This window comes from Thermobia domestica, chromosome 4 (assembly GCF_964235325.1).
Source record: "Thermobia domestica chromosome 4, izTheDome1.hap1.1, whole genome shotgun sequence".
Taxonomy (NCBI): Eukaryota; Metazoa; Arthropoda; class Insecta; order Zygentoma; family Lepismatidae; genus Thermobia; species Thermobia domestica.
Genome location: NC_137457.1, coordinates 230,462,450 through 230,481,869, shown reverse-complemented (window position 1 = coordinate 230,481,869; position 19,420 = coordinate 230,462,450). Strand labels below are relative to the sequence as shown.

The following is a 19,420-nucleotide window of genomic DNA, read 5'->3' as shown; positions in this document are numbered from 1 at the left end:
TGTTAAGTTGTTAACTTCATCGTGTCCAGTTGAGATTTGTAACGTGATGAGTAACTAACTTACAACATTGGTACAAGTACCCTTGTACAAGTTCAACTTCTATATCCACTAATATATTATAAATTTGTCAACTCACGGTACACAGATAACAAAAGAGCAAAATTGATTTCGACTTACCATAGTTGTCCTTTAAAGTATAAAATATATTTATAACATAGAACAGAACAGTTAACTGTAACATAAATACACTTTTGCACTACCTGCAAGTTACACACTTTTGCACTACACACAAGGTCATCATTCACACACTGTAGAGTGCAAACGTTACAGCTCCTGTAATTGAGAAGCGTTCGTAACGTAGTTCTTTTTGCCATTGATGATGACAACAATTTTTCCGTCCCTTGTATACACATTCTTGGGGTCAAACTTCTTAAGTGCCTTTTGCAGTAGCTGCAATCGTGAACTACATAAATCTTCTCTTATTACAATTCCAGAGTTCTTTAGCTTCCGTTTCTGATTAAACACTTCAGCCCGTGAGCGATAACTAACAAATTTAACAATAATTGGCCGTGTACTACCAGGCTTCTTCTGTCCTACTCTATGAGAACGGCAAATGTCCCTTGTACTTAAATTTACGCCCAGTCTCTTTTCAAAGATTTCCAGTGCAAGGTTGTCTGTGTTTTCATTTATCTTCTCAGGTACACCGAAGATCCTTAAGCTGTTTCTACGCTGATATTGTTCTAACTCATCTATATTTTCCTGCAGATCACTTATTTTCTTGTCTCTTTGTACCAACTCTTTCCGTAAGTCCTCAATTACTTCAATATTGAAATTTAGCGTTTCTTCCAAACGTTCTATCACAACACGCGTTACAGATTCAATTATTGAATCAACGATTAGCTTCATGACTTCAGGTGTCTGCACAGTACGTTTCACTTCATCACATATATCCTTCATAATTTCTGACCTACTTGAAGCTGCAGCCGGTGACTTCAGTCCATTGTTTCTGTCCATTTCCATTGTGTCCATTTTTATTATGATACAAAGGACTTTTAACGGTGCAGTTATACTATACAGATCCATAGATTTTAAAATTTACAGAAGAAATTTCTAATATTTTAATAGAGTAGTGTATAAGTAATGGAAATATGCTGTGCACTTACATCTTAGATGCGTATTTACGTGGAAATATAGAAATTAAAGTCGAACCTGAAATGCACGTAATCTTCAATAAGCTGCCATAAAATTTTGGCAAGTCTGTAATTCGACTGAGTTAAAAGCATTTTTGTAATCTATTTTTAGGACTACCTTCTTCGAATCTTTATTTGCTTTTATGAATGTTCTGGTAGCGTGGATAATGACCTCATTGCCCTTTTTTGTGGCAAATCCCAATTTTGTGGCATATGCTTGTGATTATGGCTATCGCTCGGGCCCAATTATTAAGTAAGTAAACCTTAGAGAGCTACGGACACTAGAGTTAGCACAACATTTAAACACGTTCAGAAAGGTTAGGTGTGGTGTGTGCATGTCAAATATATATACATAGTTGTTGTCGGTATATTTATTGAATTAATAAATCCCTTATTTATTACAGATGTCATATCATATTTGTCATATTTATGTGTGTGTATGGGGGGGTAAGGCATTATTGTCTCATTTTGAATTATTACACCTTCAGACTCTACAAATTGGCTTAATTTTATCCCCCCCCCCATATAAATTGTCTAATTCGCACACATAGTATCCCTACTCCAACTCATTTTTCTTTACTACAATTCAATTTCCCACACAAAACAAAGAGCATGGATATTTGACACAAAATCTTTTGCTTCCTTTTAACACACCACGGCGCTGCAATCGGAGCAGAAATGCTGGGGAAAAATGCTACGAAATAGAGCAGGTTCTATCGACAAGAAATGTCATAGAATATGCCATGGCATGGGAAATGCTATACACGGTAGGATATCGATGATACGATTTTTGCTACGAGAAATGCTACGATAAATGCTTCCGTCTAAAACTAGCCTATTAGATGTTCTATCTTACGGTGGCAGTTGAAATTTCCTGTTTACAGTTCATGGTTTTGCCAACAAAGGACTGTGCAACTCGTTTCATATTTTATGCAAAGTAACCCCTGATATGCATAGTAACTCCGTCTTACGGAACTACTTCCGGTTTCAATACTGATTTTCATAGAGTAAAAACCGTAAACAATATCGAGATGCTCTTCTTTGCAATCAATCCCAAGAATACGTTCCATCTTTTCCGTTAGCTCTCTATTCAAACCGGAAATGGTTCAAATTAACCACTTTTGGTTTTAAAGTTTGTGGCTCTGTAACGAAAACTGTAATATATAAGGATAAGAGGTTTTTGCAAACGATTCAACGTCTCAAGACAACATACCATGATTGCGCGCAACACTACCAAAACCAGAAGTTTTGCAAATTTACTGATTCTTCCGGTTTCAATACTAATTGCCAGACAGTAAAACGGTAAGAGATATCGAGATGAGTTTTTTTTTTTTTTTTTTTTTTGCAATCGATTCAGTGACACAAGAATAGGTTCTATCTCCGCCTTTAATCCTCTATTCAAGCAATATTTGGTTCAAATTAGCCATTTTCGGTTTCGTTATGTATCACCATAAAAAAAATGGTATTATATATATAGGGATGTACCTAAAGGGGTACGGGCCCCTTGGGGTGTCTCATTCGCATAGAATTATTCTTTCCAGATTGAACATAATTTGTCTACTATGTTTGGTTAAAATTACTCCAGATCAGTGGCGTATTTAGGGGGGTGGCTTCCGGGCTTAAGCCCCCCCCCCGAAATCTTACTTACTATAGTAAAATATATGAAATATCTTGCAGAATTTTCACATTTTCAGGCAAAGCCCCCCCCCGAAAGTTAGCAAAGCCCCTCCCGAAACAAAATCGTAAATACGCCACTGCTCCAGACATTTCGGAGTTACGTTGGAATATACATTCATACATATACATTTAAACATATACAGGTATAGAGGTCAAAAAACCCCTAACATAGGGTAACTCTCTCATTAGTCTATCAGAGTTGCAATAAAATGTAAGAGGGGAAACCGTCTCCAAATATGAGGTTTTCCATCTAAAGTGAAGGATTTTTTTTAAATCGGATGCGCCGTTTGGGCTGTACACTCTTTATGCGCCCAATGTTAAATGAAAATGCAACGTTGCCATTTACCTGGGGCTGGGAGAAGGAAGAATGGGACCGGAGGTGAACAAATTTTGTAGGACAAATTTTGTAAGACATAACAGTCAATAGTGCATGTTTGAAATGGGGGCTGGCCATCTACACGTTAGCATAAAAGTCAATAACTTCGCTCACTTGTGTTGAGAATCCAGGTAAGTGGCAACGTTTCATTTTCATTTAACATTGGGCGCATAAAGAGTGTACAGATCAAACGACTCATCCAATTAAAAAAAAAAAAAAACTTTCATTTTAGGTTGAAACATCATATTTGGAGACGGTTTCCCCTTTTACATTTTGTTATAGCTCTGATAATAACAGTTACCTTATGTCAGGGGACTTTTGAGACACCTTGTACATGATAGGTGAGCAACGCCTTTGGCGTTGCCCCTGTATATTCTCAAGCCAGCTGACGTGCTCGTTCATGTCTAAACTTGGGATTAAATGCCATCGTGATTGTAATCAAATAGCTTGATGAACCCAAACTATGGATTCGATGCTAATCTTAGTAATTTGAGATACTTTATTTTTCACGCGTTCTCACCCTCATACCGATAAGGGCTGAACGTGACTTAAGCGCTATCGGGAGTGTAATTATGAAACTTAGCGATATCGAGAACTAAGGATTCGACATAAATATCGGTCGTTTTCAATGTGCTGATGACGGTTAAACTTAGACTTAAATGCTAAAGAGAATGCCACCAATCAACTTAAGGTCTCCGAAAACTACGGACTCGATACTAATGTCTCTCGCCTTTGATTATTTTTCATGTCACCACCTTCCCCCCACCCCTCCCCGAGGAGTACTAACGGGGACTGAACTTGGATTTAAATGGCGTCGTGAGTGTCACTGACCCCAAAAAGTATGAACTATATATTAACATCAGTTGCTTTTTTTTTTATTATTTTATATGTTACCCCTTTCCACTCTCCCTAGGTATGCTAAGGGATCTTACTCTTACTGGAGGCCGAACTTGAACTTAAATGTCATCGCAACTGGCACCAATCAACTTAGTGACCCCGAAAAATATGAATTAAATAATAATATCAGTCGTTCTTTCTTTAACGTTTTTTATGTCTGCCATTCCCACTAATCCTAGGAGTGCTAAGGGGATCTTGTAGCCACTCGGGATTTAACGGACTTAACTTGATGTTAAATTTCGTCAGGACTGTCACTAATTAACTTAGCAAGTCTGAAAACTAATGATTCGACACTATTATCGGTTGTTTTTTGTTTTCACATGTCACCATTTCACCTTCCCCTGTGTTCTAATGGGGACTGAACTGGAACTTAAATGTCAACAGGAATATCAGTATTTAACTTAATAACTCCGAGAACTATGGATTCAACATCAATATCGGTCATTATCGTTAATTTTTATGTCTTTCCCTCCTCTCCTCCTATGAGTGATAGAGGGGCTTACATCAACTAGGCGCTGACCTTGGAGGACGCCGAAAGTATCATCAATCAACTTAGTGACCCCCAAAACTATGAATTCGACAATATTATGGGTAATTTTCAATTATTTTTATATAACACTATCCTCCCCTTCAGGAGTACTAATGGAGGCTAAATTTGGATTTTTAACAGCATCAGAAGTGTGATTGTTCATCTCAATGACTCAAAAAACTACAAATTTGACACTAAAATTGTCCCTTTTGATCATTCTTATGTATCGCTCTAGGTGTAAAAAGGAGTCTTACCTTCATTAGACTTAAAGGGCATCGAACCAGCCACCAATCAGCTTATGAACCTCGAAAACATCGGATTTGACACCAATATCGGTCGTTTTCGATCATTTTTATATGTCTCCCCCTTCCTCTCCCGCGTAGATGTGCTTTGGGGGTCTTACGGTGCTCTTTTCTACACTACAATAATACATGTACCAACTTTTATTAAAATTGCTCCTGGCGTTCCAGAGTTATGGTGGAACATACCCCCTACATATATCCATTAAATGTATATATACAGAGAGAGGGTGAGAGAGGGAAAGAAAGAAAGAAAGGAAGGAAGGAAGATACAGATATGTAAATACATTTGGTGCTTTGATCAGTTTTGTTTTCTGTGAAACATTTCCAAAGCTTTAATGAACAATATACAAGTTTCTCAATTAATATTAAAACCGTAAGTGTGAGTATATTTATACTTCTTGTTGTAATTTCATAATCATTCACTTTCAACAATCATGTGTCTTCTTTAGTTTAAAGCGCATTACCGTGAGACTTTAAAAAAAAGTATCACTTTCACCTCCTGTTTTAGTAAAGATAGATTAAAGTGGAGATTGGATGCTTAACTGATTGCAGAGAAGCGCGCTTCTTGCTGTCTATTGTCGTTATTACTCTCAAGGATCTTATAAAATATAGGATCTGCCCTTACAACAAAATCTTGAAGCCATACGTCACAGTTTCGCCACCCCTACTCTGCCCACTCTGCCTAATAGGATCGCTATGTTTTGAGCCAACAATCATGGCGGAAACGAAAGTAGCCAACCAGACGATGCAAGAAACGAGAGTAGTCAATCACACTTAGCGATGCTCGGTGCTTTTTTTTTTTTTTTTTTGGCTTCATTGATTTAATAGGATGAAGATACATATGGGCAGATCCTTTATTTTATAACATCCTTGAATACTCTAGCAATCAACAATAAAACCGGAAGTGACTGATTTTTGTCTCTTCCGGTATGAATCTCACAACTATTAACGAACTCAATTCTTAAATTTTCACGCTCTCCATCTTGGACAAAATGAATATGGTGATGCATCAAGTACTGTAGTTCTTGAGACTTTGTCTCACATACGAACACACGGATAGAGGAGGGATATAAGAGAAGGGGATTTGGTAAAACAAACTCCTTAAAAATTGGTTAGTTTGAATTGAATTTAGCGTCCAGTTCAGCAGCAGGTCTATATGAGACGTATGTTTACAAATTAACGTGAGATCCGAACCACATGAGCTCCTGCCTGGAATCGAATTTGAGTCTTCAGCGTCAAAGGTGCGTATGCTAACCGTACAACGACGAGGGAACTTCCCTTAAAAATCAATAATGTCTCGTTTACTGAAGGTTATGGACAAGAATATGTGAAAAATATAAATTTGGGATTCCTCCTTTTTTTTCATCCTCCTCTGTGCGTTGGTTTTCTTGGAGTTCTTCCGCTTCTTCCTACTTTTGTCATTTCACCATCATTATCATTTATTTTTATATCATCATCACCGTCTTTCTTAGCCTCGGTGCATAAAATGGCGCGTTGAACTAAAAAAATTTTTTTTTCTCTCTTTATAATGATTTAATTGATTTTTACGACAAACTATTATACAATGATATAAAAATGTAGATACTGTGTAGAGTATTTAATAATGAGCATGATAACACTTACTAAACATTCAATGAACTTAAAAAGTTCGTTACTGAATTCTCTATGTATGTGTATTTGTCTGTTATTTGAGTTTTTTTTTTTTAAATGAGCTCTCCCTTCGATAGAACTTTAAAACCTATGTGAGAAAGTGATGAATTTTTTCGCTCACTCTTACCGTTCCAGAGATATTGGCCAAAAATTGGCCGATTTCCGGAGATTTGAGGAACCATATTTCGGGAACCATAAATTATACACTGTAAAAAATGAGGTGTTGAAACAACACAAAATGACTACCACTTTAGCGTGTTACTTGTGTGTTAATTCAGCAACTAGCTTTTTTTTTAGTTAACCCGATCAAAGGGTTAAGCCCTTTCTTTGGTAGGAGGAATTCTAGGTATAGGGTTTTACTTTATTGATAGTTGGGCATTGAGAGTTTGAGAAGCATTAATTTATTTTATTCCTTTGTGGTCATCATTTATTTATTTTTTCTTCAATATGGCTTTGGAGGCATCAGTTGGCATAAGGAAGGCATCAGTTTACGTAGGTTCTATTTATTATTCACTATTGCCTCAAGGATGCCGGGCTATGGTTCTGGAATGAGGGATGAGGTGAAGTGCTCATAGACGCCACAACAAAAACAGGGATATGCTTAGTATAGACGAATGAATTATTATCTTCTGCCCTGGGGCGTCACAGGGCTGATGATGACAGATGAAGCCCGCTGCTAACAACATTGATGAAACACTAGTGCAGAGATGGATAAATGCATGGACTAAGATGAGGTGGGCGGTATATAGCAAAATCAGCCTTGTGAGGGTCATTATCGTCTAAAGTGTTATGGTAAAGAGTAAGAAGATGTTGAAGAGGTGTGGCTTGATGATGAAGAGGGATATCATTAATGATATCCTGGTGAAAGGTGTCGAGGAAGAGCGAATTACCTTCGATAATGACTTTTGTAATGTATTTTATGCGGAGTGTTTCCAAGTGTTGTAAGATGGTGGGAAAGTTGATACGGCGATATAGATCAGCAGTTGGTGCTGGTAGTCTTATGCGATAAGCAAGGCGGAGAGCATAATGTTCGGATATTGCAAGTCTAGTATATAGTGCATCAGGTGCAGAGATCCAGTATATATGGCCATTTGTGAGAGCAGGTCGAAGGAAAACCTTATAAGTTTTAATAACAGTATCAGTATGTAAGCCCCAAGTGGTGCCCACTAGCCGCCGGAGAAGGGTTAATCGATTTGTAGCCTGCGATTGGATTTTCTGTAAGTGGGGTTTCCAGCTGAGTTTTGAGTCAAAGATGATTCCGAGGTATGTTACTTGTGATGATGGGCGTATGAATGTGCCATTGACGTGAATATGAAGAACAGCAGGATTGCGATAAATTCGTGATCGACAGCGAGGTGGAAGAAAAATGATAGCCTGTGTTTTGAGGGGATTTATGGTTACGCGCCACTTTTCACACCAGAAGGTGAAGGCATCTATTGCTTGTTGGAGTGTTCGATTTATGTGTTGAACAGTGTTGGATGTGGTGGAAAAAGCTGTATTGTCGGCATATTGATATAATGAGACATTTTTGGTAGAGGGGGGAAATCTGCTACATATAATATATAAAGAAGGGGTGAAAGAACAGAGCCTTGAGGAACACCACAGTGAAGAAAGATCGGATGTGAAAGTGATCGGTTGATGGTAATGTAAGTCATACGATTTGAAAGGAAAGAATGGATACATCTGATGTAGGAGAAAGGAAGATGAAAAGAGTGAAGTTTTGTGATGAGGCCGGCATGCCAAACTTTGTCAAAAGCCTTTTCAAGATCGAACAGTAACAGGCAGGAAGGTTTGAAGGTATTATAATGATTAGTTATGGCGGTCGTGAGGCGTAAGAGTTAATCGGAAATACTGATGTTTGGGCGAAAACCAGCTTGATGAAGAGGAATGAGGTTTTGTTCAGAAAGATGGGTATGAAGGCGACTGACAAGAATGCCTTCAAAGATTTTGCTGAGTACTGATGTCAATTGTATAGGACGGTAAGATGAGAGTTCTGTAGGAGATTTATTGGGTTTGGTGAAAAGCAGAGTTTTTGAGGTTTTCCACTGTGGCGGATAAAAGCCGGTGCGGAGAATGAAGTTGTATGTGGCTGCAAGAAGTGTATATAAGACGAGAGGAGAGGCTTTTATGACTTTATAAGTGATATGGTCAAAGCCAGGTGCCGTGGTACGTTTCGATTTGATGGAAGAAGAGATATCTGCAGGAATAATGGGATCATTAAGAGGTGAATCGGTGAGTTGATGCTGAATGTTGGGTTGTAGAAGCGGGGAGTGCGGATTTGCAAGGCGTTCGACACATCGGGTGATAGTTGGGTGTGGTAGTTGTACGGTAGGGGTAAATATTTCTTGGAAGAAGGCAAAAGCATTTGCTTTATCAGTATCGATTTGGAGAGGATGATTAAGTGAAATGATAGGGTATGATGTATGTCGAGGTTGACCAGTTAACTGATGGAACTTTTGCCAGAATTTGGTGGGATGTGATGTAGTTAAAAGGGAGTTGCAAGTGGGGATCCATCGTTTTCTTTTATAGGCAGTGAGGTAATTATGAGGCATGCGAGTCCAACGACAATGCTGTGCTAAGGATGTAGGATTATGAGTACCTCGCGGAATGAGCGGCGAGAAGCAGCAAGGATGGAGTGATATTGCGGAGGAATCGGAGGTTTGTGTGGATGAAGTATACGTAGGGGTATGTTATTGTGGGTGGCTGTGTCAAGAGATGCTGTGAATTGGTCAACAAGGTCATAGAGTTCATGCTCTGAGGTAGGCTCTTGAAGATGTTGTATCGGATTGGTGAGATCCCCTTGGAAATTAGCCCAATTTGCATGATTATAATCAAAGTAGTGAATGGGCGGTGGTTGTGATTGAGCTGAGTGGGTGAGAATAATATCGAGTAGTATCGGAGCATGATCGCTGCCGAAAGGTGGGAGAACCCTAAGATTTTGAATATTCAGAGACGCAGAACTGATAACTATGTCTGGGGAGGTGTTGCTGATGGGGCGAGATGGCGATGGGAGATGATGAAAATCGGCGGCAAGGATATTAGAAATGTAGTTGCAAAACTGTTGTTTCTCAGCCTGCGGGCGCCCATGAATATTTATGTCTGCTATGATGATGTAATGCCTAAAAGTATTGTCAATGTATTGAAAAAAATCATATGGTATGGGGTGGCCTGGCCGAATGTAGATAGTGCATAGGATGATAATTTTGGTGCGAAAATATAGCATGAATATGGAATACTCGGGAAGGATATGTGGCTTTGGAAAAGAATGAGTGCGTACAGGGATATTGTAATATGTTCCAATTGCAGTGCCTCCATTTACTCGTTGGTATGTTCTAGAGCAATCATGACGGTGTAGTTAAAACTGGGGAAAACGAACATGATGTGTAGGTTTGAGATATGTTTTGTTCAGAGCAAAAGCCTGTATTCGTTCCTCTCTTTGGAGATGTTCAAAAACTGCTTTGTGAGTGAGAAGAGATCGGAAGAGGAAATTGAATGCCACGAAGATTGATAGTGTTTTAGAAGTTATTTGGCGATAATTGTAAATTATAGAGATGGCCATTTAGGGATCTGCTTTAGTAGATGTGATGGAAAAGTGAGCATGTGGACCGGTGTAAGTGGCAGAAAGTTGCAGGCCAAATAATTGTTGGGCAATGTGATCGACCTGCATAAGAATGTGTGGGCTTAAGAAGGGGTGGGTGTTTTGAAGAATAAGAGTGGCGAAGCGGAGTAAGTCTTCTGCCGTGATGGGTTCTCGTAAGGAGTTAGCAAGTGGTATAGCGGAATCGATCGTGCGGATGGGAACAGATAGTTTAGGTTTATCAGTTGGTGGAGCAGGTTTTTGATGGCATTTATAGCTATAGGTTGGCTGTTGTTGATGGCAGATATTGCATAGAGGTGTTTTTTTTTTTTTTTTAGGTTAGGACAGTTCTTAGTGGTATGGTCCTCATTGAAGTGTCCACAGCGGGATGAGTTTGGAAGTTTTTAGTCAAGTGGGAGGCATATGTTTGACATCTTTCGCAGCGGATAGGAAGTTGTGGTGAAGTGCGGGATGGTTCTACTCTGTGGCGTCTGCGATAGATATAGGCACCATTTTGAAGCAGATCATCTACTGTTTCCTTGGATGCTGTGAGAACTCGAACGAGATAGGTGAGACCTGACTGACACTTGATGTGAATGCATTTGTGTACTTCATAACATTCGAGTCGTAATTTATGTCAAGGATTTCTTCGTCGGAATATGTTGGTGGAACGCCTTTTATCACCACTGAGAACATGGGTTGGCGTCGAGGTGGCGGTGGTTGCTTTTTCTAATTTGAGAGAGAGCTTGAATGTTAGCTTTGTCGCCAAAAATGTGAAAGCCTGCTTTGCTCCTGATTGTAGTAGCGAAGTTTTGGTCTGGAGATTTGATGATGATTCCGTTTCTAGTGAAAATGATTTCTGATACATTAGCTCGCGGATAGTATTTCATAAGTTGAAGTAGGATATATTTACGATGAGAGTATTTGGTGTCTGCATTAGTGAGAAGATAATTGAAGGTTGCTCGAGGTTGGTTTGAAGCGATGTCCATAGCTAGATCATAGAGGTCACTTTCGGATGCTTGACTGACAGGAGATCTTGATCAAGGACGAGGTTGTTTTTTTCTGATTTTACGATTGTAGTGTATCACCTGATCGTTTTTGAGAATTGGGACCCGTTTTGGGTTTGGCCCCCTTGCACTTCATCGAGTTCAGAGCGGACTCACCCACGGATCGCAAAAACTGCGGAGTGGCCGAAGCCAGTACAACATGAGAAGCGAACAACAATGATCAGTCTGGTTGATGTCGAAAATATGAGATGAGATGATAGGATATGATATGATCAAAGGTCGCACAATGATGATGATAGGTTTGACCCTCCAGCCCTGAAAAGTACTGTCAATCCCAGTTAGAACGTATGCGTGCTGGTCTCTATTGTGCGTATACAACACAATGTCCTCGAAAGTACGTTAATGATTCCCAGCTAGGCTAGGCTTGGTACAAAATACAGTTTGTGACGTATGGTACATCAAGCTGGTGAGAAAGTGTATCAGCACCTAGCATTTTTTATTTGCTAGTCACGGACGACTAGCTCCCGCCCAAAGGGTACCGCCCTTTATATCGGGATGTGGAGTGAAGGAATGATGGCTATTAGGAAAGTATGGATGGGTTATGTTCGAGTTATTAAACTTTATTTCAACATTATATTGTACATAATCATAAATATATTGAGAGGACATTTACTGACCAAGAGAACAGTAAATCATATATTAAACCAAGAGGTGGACATTATGGCCGTTAACCATAATCATAGCTTAAGGTGGATAGGGTGAATGGAAATAAGGTACACCAGACGTCACGACAACGGGTTTTGTTAGCGAAACAGATGTGGGTTATCTTCTGACCCGGGGGCAACTCCGGATCTGATGGAGACAGGGGAAGCCCAGTTAAACACGAGGACTACTGTGCATAAGATGGAATGATGCAAGGTGATGCCGTAGCGGTGGTGTAGTCTGTGATGAATAGACGGTCGGGACTGTCAGGGGGTAAGGATAAGTGGTAGAGGGTAAAGAGCAGTGAAAGAGGGGTATGTCGGAGAAGGACATTTGAAGGATGTAAAGCAAAATGATGCATTGTGTCTAGAAGAATGGGATGATGAGTTTGACGAATCATGCTCTTCGCCAAAGTTCAATTGAGAAAGAATCTTGTCAGAACTTTTAAATGAATCTGACATAGAAGAGAAGGCAGTGGGCTCGAATATAGCAAGGTGAAAATTAAAAACACTGTCACATTTTGATGCAAATGACAGTGATTTGAACATTTTATTTGATAATAAAAATGGAACAAATGGAAGCAGTGGTACGTTTCCTGCAATGAATCCCTTGTAATATTCATGATGTTGTAGTGGTGTTAGTTTACATAACTGACAGACAAGTCGTAGCTTCTTTGCTTACGTTTTACATGTTCATTCCATAGGTGCAAAAACCTGACATTGTGCTAAGAGGCGAAATTTAGAGGGGCAGAGAGGGGCATTTGCCCCCTTGAGTTTGAGATTTATATAGATTTTATCAATAGAATAGCACTAAGTCAGTGAAAAACGCGAAATTTTACTTATATCAAGGGATCTTGCCCCCCAAGGCAAATCTGAAATGACGCTACTGGTTGTGCTACTAGAAAAATTGTAACTTGTGTTGTGTTGGCAACACTGCTTCTCTGGTGACATCTCCTACAGTGTCCAATGAACGTTTCTTACACTGTATGTCTTTTCGCGGAAACAAAATTTGAAAGAATTTCGCTATTCCAAGGATAACCGGGATGGAATTATAAAAGGTTAATACTGAATTCATTGAAATACTGAAGTATACGCCACTCTTCCCCATTGTACCCCACTATACTGCGCTGCCACCAAAATGCTTTTAGAACCCGCCTTTGTGCACATACTACACTGTACTAAGTCGCTGTTGATCTGTTTGATAGTTTTTCTACACAAAGAAATAAAATAACTAGGTCATAGTTACTGACATAAATTTAAAAAATTGTAACTTAAACAATTACACACATATAGTTGGCAACACTGTACTTAGAAACCTAGTAATAGTAGAGAATAAAAATATATGATGTCTTAGACATCCCAAGTTCATATCAGACAAGATAAATTATTTTCCATGAGAAATAATGACCTTTATGCTGTGGGTCTCAGAGGTCACCCCATTGGTGTTCCATGTAACCCAAAAATACCTTGGTGTTCCTAGGATTAACTACATATTGTTATCACTTATTATAAATTGAAATTCTACAAAGAAAGCCTGTGGTAATATGAATGAAATCAGAATACAGATACAATATTTTTATAACTGTTGAAATATTGTTCGTGGCAAAAAATACTGTAAATACAATGAGTCTGAAGGTATATATTTCCACTTAGTTTTAGTCAGACTCTAAAGAGACGGTGCATGTGTCCTCGCAGTCACTATCATATTCATCAGTAAAGGTATATGAGGCTTGGACAATAGTTGTAAAACATCTCGAGGAATTGCTTTGGATTGTCTTGACCGTAATTTTCGCAAACTGGTGACATAAGTATCTGAAGAAATCAAGAGTCTGTGGAAAAGATCTGTCATTGTATCCTGTCTTGAAGTTTTTCGTGTGAACAGTTCTCTATAGCGCCTATTGTCTTTGTTTCTTACCTCTTGTGCTTCCTGAGATAGTTGACCAATTAGTAAAATGCAGTATTCAATTATTTGCTCCCATGAATCAACAACTTGTGTAAAGTTTCTGGCATATAAAACCACAGACCAAATGCTTCTTTATTAATGGTAAGTTATATCCATTTGCTATTGCTTCTAATAGTATCCATAAATGTTGTATGAGATCGATATCTATGCCTGTTATCTTGAATGATAGGGAAGCCTTCCTGAAAAATCTACTAGCTGAATTCCCATCATTGGAGTATCCACTTACTTGCTTTGGCATATCAACATACAGACCCATTTCTTCTCTGAACCGATCCTGTATAGTAGGATGGAGCGAATTTTTTTTTCGAAATTCGAATTTGGATAGGGGGCAAAAGTTGCATCATATCGTAGTACTTTACCATAGAAAATTTTAATTCTCTAAAATAAGTTTTAGCCGGGGCGCAAGGGGCTTTAAATTTGAGATTTTGCAAATCAATTTCCTTTTGCTATGTAACTATTTAGCAAATTGCTGAAAGTAGACTGTAATTTGTATTGTGGATCGAGAGCAAAAGATGCATCCTTTGTCAATATATAACAACATGAACTTTTAATTCTCTAAAATTATTTTTAGTCGGGGTGCAGTGGTCCTGAAACTTGGAAATAATAAGACGAAAAGTGATCAACTATAAGCATTTTGCGAGTTTGTCATAAAGAAGGTTTTTGCTATTTAATAAGTCTTCTGATATCCTACAATGAACTTTTGGCAGTATTGTCAATAGTACAATAGTTTGGTTGGTGATGACAGTGACGTAACTAAGGAAGGAAACGGGGCTTGTGCCCCGGGCGTCGAATTGGGGGGCGCAAAACTGAGCAAATATTTATTTTCACTATAAGGCAAGGAAAGGAGTTTTAGCAAACTAAAGATCATAAAAAAAATACCTCAGAAACTTAAGAGGATAACAACAACTCATCAACTGACACTCATCACAAGTTAGCTTCAAAGTTATCTTTTGAGAACATTATAAAAACTTTTGCAGCCAAAAGAGCCCGCAAGGTTAAATTTTAGTTCCATCTTTTTGTGTTTTCATTTAACTTACATCGATTTAAGAGATTTGTAAAATGTCCGAATATACTCGAGACAACAGCTTGATTGTTTGTCATAATTAATAATTCTATTCAAAAGCAAAAGACTGTTGATTCATTCTACACATATGCACATCCCGATAAAATTCGAAAAACATTGCGATTTGCAGTTATTTCGTTAAGATTGTAAGAACGTGTCAAGTATGCTACTCTGAGATTATTTGTCAATCAGTTACAAAGCAGTTTAGTGTTTTATCTTGTACTAAAAATTGAAGTATGTACTACAATTTTGAAATCAAGCGTTACCACTTCAAGAAAGAATGGAATAGGAGAACTACTATCTGATGTCAATATCAGGTATAGTTGGGGAGCGTTTTGGTTTGGTTGGTCGGGGAAGGGGGGCGCTAAGGCGAGTTCTTACCCGGGTGACAACTAGCCTAGTTGTGTCACTGGGTGGTGAGTAAAAAAAAATATATTCGGTATTATTGATATTACTTGGACAAAGACATTCACGAAAAGAGAAGGAAGGAAAGCCAAAATGCGATCTTACGGTGAAGCTTTCAACCAAAGAGTATTATACTCTACTAGTTACATTGTGGAATCTTCAGACTACTTGTCATCTTCGGAAACAAGATAGGAAGGCAATAAAGAACACGCTGAAACTATAGAGGAGATCCTATTTTAGTTGGAAGTATCCTTTGAAGAAGACAAGAGAGCAAGCACAGATTGTGTGCACGCAAATGAGAAAATTCGTCCCAACATTAGCAAAAGTGAAGTAGAAAACCGGCGTGACTAGAAGAAAAATTGCAGTAATTGCTACTGCGGTTTTGGAAAATTTTAAATAGAACAGTCCCAAAACATAATTGACAGAATTAAAATTCAAAGAGAGGTTGCGAAAAATCCTGTAAGTGTAAGAACTAAAGAGACTGTTAATAAAGTGAAACCTCGTGCCATCTATTTTGATTGGAAGAAAGACCAAACGCTCGTGATGTCCGGAGTTAGAGATATGAAGATGGAAAAACATTATTGTATCCATGAAGAACCGGGTAACAAATTTCTCGGCTATGCATCTTTGACCGGATCAGCATCAGCAAAGAATATTGTTAGTTTCATCTGCCGCGAATTACAAGAAAATAATGTGGACCTATCAGATGTGGTAGCTATCGGCTGCGATGGCACTAATATTAATGTTGGTTCAAAAGAAGGAGTGATTAGAGTGCTCGAAAACCATTTAGGGAGGCCCTTGCAGTGGTGCATATGATTATTGCATTTCATTGAACTACCACTTCGTCATTTACTAAAAGAAATCGATGGTGTAAGTACTGGCCCTTATACTTTCTCTGGCTCTATTGGTAGATCATTTGTGAATTGTGAAATAAATTCAGTGTACGGCTTCGAAAAGATTTCTTCAGAACCTTCTACACTCCTAAATGTGAGTGATCTCAGTTATGATCAAAGGTACTTGTGTGAAGTACTCCAATCTGTCATAAGAGGAAACTGTGATAAAAGCTAGCAGATTAAGAAACCTGGGAAACTTGGGCATGTTTTCTGGTTAACAATGGCTTACGGACTTTTGCGTCTATATATATCAATGCCAAATCCTTCAGAGGAGCTCAAAACTCTCACAAAGTTTGTGGTAAAAGTATATGCACCAGTGTGGTTCAACATCAAACTGAAACCTCTTGTCAAATACGGAGCTAAACCATTTGTTCTTGACCATAAGACTCTCGCGATATTTGCAAGAGCCAAACAACACTCTAGTCAATAAAGTAATTTCCAGAAATGCATTCTATACGAATCCTTAAAACATTCTCATTGCCATGATTGGTGACGACAGATCAGCTACACGAATCCTTGCTGCTGATAAAATATTCCAATCCTAAAAGCATTTTAAACCTTCTGAAATTCGTTCCTTCGAAGTGCCAGTATTAAACTTCGAGGCTAATAATTACATAGAAATGATAAACTGGAGTGAGTGTAACATAACAGAACCGCCAATACTGACTCATGTGACAGATAAAAAATTGCAAGAAATTTGCTCTTCAGAAAATACATGTGTTGATATCCCTGAGTTCAAATGTCATACGCAAGTAGTGGAGATTAGTGAAGCTTCTTTCAGTATGTGGGGCACGAGAGAGCGATTTCTTTATTCGTTCCAAAATTGACTCGAGAAATTACATGCCTACTTTTGAGACAAAGTCGCAGTATTTTGCAGGAATACGCGAACGAAACTTATGAAACATTCAATCTAATGTTGACGGGTGGGTGGGATTGAACTCGACGGAAGCCATCTCTTAGTGGTGAATTCTGGGTTGATGTAGCCTGTAACGTAGAATATGAACTTCGGTAGCTTTAAAAAATCATCTCGATCGACAACGAATCCTAACACCCTCAAATTACAATCTACTTCAAGCGAAGAACTAATAATTACGCAAATACACAACAAACATGTATTTGTTTACAAAATCTAGAAAACTTAAGGCCTATTGAGCCCCGGCTAAAAAAAAAAAAAAAAAAAAAAAAATTAGAGAAATGAAATTTTACTACGATATGATGCAACTTTTGCCCCATATTCAAATTTGAATTTAGATTTTTAAAAAATGGCCTTTCACTTATTTACATAATCAATCAAACTTAAGGCCCATTGCGCCCCGGCTAAAAATTATTTTAGAGAATTGAAATTTTCTATGGTAAAGTGCTATAATACGATGCAACTTTTGCCCCCTATCCAAGATCGAATTTCGAAGAAAAAAAATTTGGCCTCTTTTCACTCCACCCTACTGTACAGCCTTCTTCCTCGTACTAACTAATGCCTTTTCCCTGTTCCTTTTTATTTGTCACTTACGGACATCTAATCTGAATGCTATGTGTAGCAGGTATTCGAAACATCGTCTCCATGCATGCAATGGCGATATCCCAAATATCAAAATAAAAGGGTCATATTCTTTATGAGTCACTTTACTAGTGTTCATTTCTTTGGGAGGTGCCTCACCAGTGGCATATTTACGATTTGTTTCGGGGGGCTTTGCTAACTTTCGGGGAGGCTTTGCCTGAAAATGTCAAAAATCTGCAAGATATTTCATATACTTTACTATAGTAAGTAAGATTTTGGGGGGGGGGAGCTTAAGCTCGAAAGCCCCCTAAATATGCCACTGTGCCTTACATATATAACATCTTTGAGATGACTGGGAATATAAGGTAAACCTTCCTGTCCACCATTGTTAACTGCAGCTCATGTTCAACATCAATTTTGAGTTTATCATTCACAACTACCTCTGTTGGCACCAAACCATTTTCTGTGTGAATACTTGTTACCTCTTCTCTAATTATATCCACAGTTTCTTTTAGGGATGGGCACGAGTCGAGCTGAAACTCGACTCGACTCGAATTCGAGCCGAGTCAAAGGTAGTTTTCTCAAGTCGAGTTCCGAGCCGAGTTACTGTTTTTGAGATCGAGTTTCGAGTCAAGTCGAGTTTGATACATGGCTCGCTCGTTTAGCTCGTTTTAGCTCGTTTTGAAATCATGGCCTGATTAAACTGGACAGCGAAAGCCATGAGAAATATAAGCCGTAAAATGGAATATTTTTATTGTTGTTCACGAGAGGGGACACTGCTTGCATCTCATCTCGTCTCGATAACGAGACCACAATAATTTTTTATAAAGAGACAGTATCAAATGTCGTGAGCACCAATATAAGTATGTACTGTAGTTCTTAGCATCAAGGCTGAGATCTGCACGGTCGAATTTCTGAACCTAAGCAGAAGCCCAACCCAGGTAGTGATGTCAACCGGCTCGGCTCGGTTCAAGTGAGCGAACAGCTAGAGCCGTCTCTGTTTGGACGCCGATGGCCTGAGCCGGCTCGGTCGGGATGAGCCACCGATTCGGTTCGGCTCGGATCAGGTGAGCCATCGGCTTTTGCCAGCTCGGTTGGGTGAGGTGTTGGCTCGGCTCATTTCTCGTTCCGGCTCGATAGTAGATGAACTGCGAGGCAAGCCACTCGAGCCGTTGACAACCCTAAACCCGGGCCGAGCACCGCGGTGATTCAGATAACTGCTACTTACAGAATAGAAAAAATAACAGAGTTGCCGGGGTATTCAAAGATGGATATAGGTCTATACAGGATGTGTCTCATGTAACTCCGCTTTAATCAAATTGATGTCGATATCAATTTATCTCCTGGTACCTTTATACTGTAGCCGTGTTGAAGCAGCTCTCACGTTATGAATACTCGTAACATATTACGTAATTAATACGTAAAATTTACCACATTTTCCAATATTTCCATATGGCTCCTATTATGAATGATTAATAAAAGGGATAATTCAAAATTGATCACTTTTCTGAATAACTTATCACAGGCTATAGGGAGAAATTACTAATTTTTCAGTATTAACATATTGCTTTATTAGTCTGTTTTTCTGTTAGTATCAATCATTATAAAGAATTCTAGTGACAAAAGAAATCGTACTTAACTTTAAATTATTTTCATAATATTTTTTCGTAATATTTCTATATTGTCTTTAGCTGT

At 38.6% G+C, this 19,420-nt stretch overlaps 1 protein-coding gene across 1 annotated transcript; it reads right to left on the bottom strand.

Moving 5' to 3' along the window:
- Window positions 1–324: 324 nt before the first annotated feature.
- LOC145683052 (uncharacterized) lies at window positions 325–1,029 on the bottom strand. The gene has a single exon (XM_081754412.1). It carries the CDS (start codon window positions 1,027–1,029, stop codon window positions 325–327), a length of 705 nt encoding a protein of 234 aa, XP_081610538.1.
- Window positions 1,030–19,420: the final 18,391 nt, after the last annotated feature.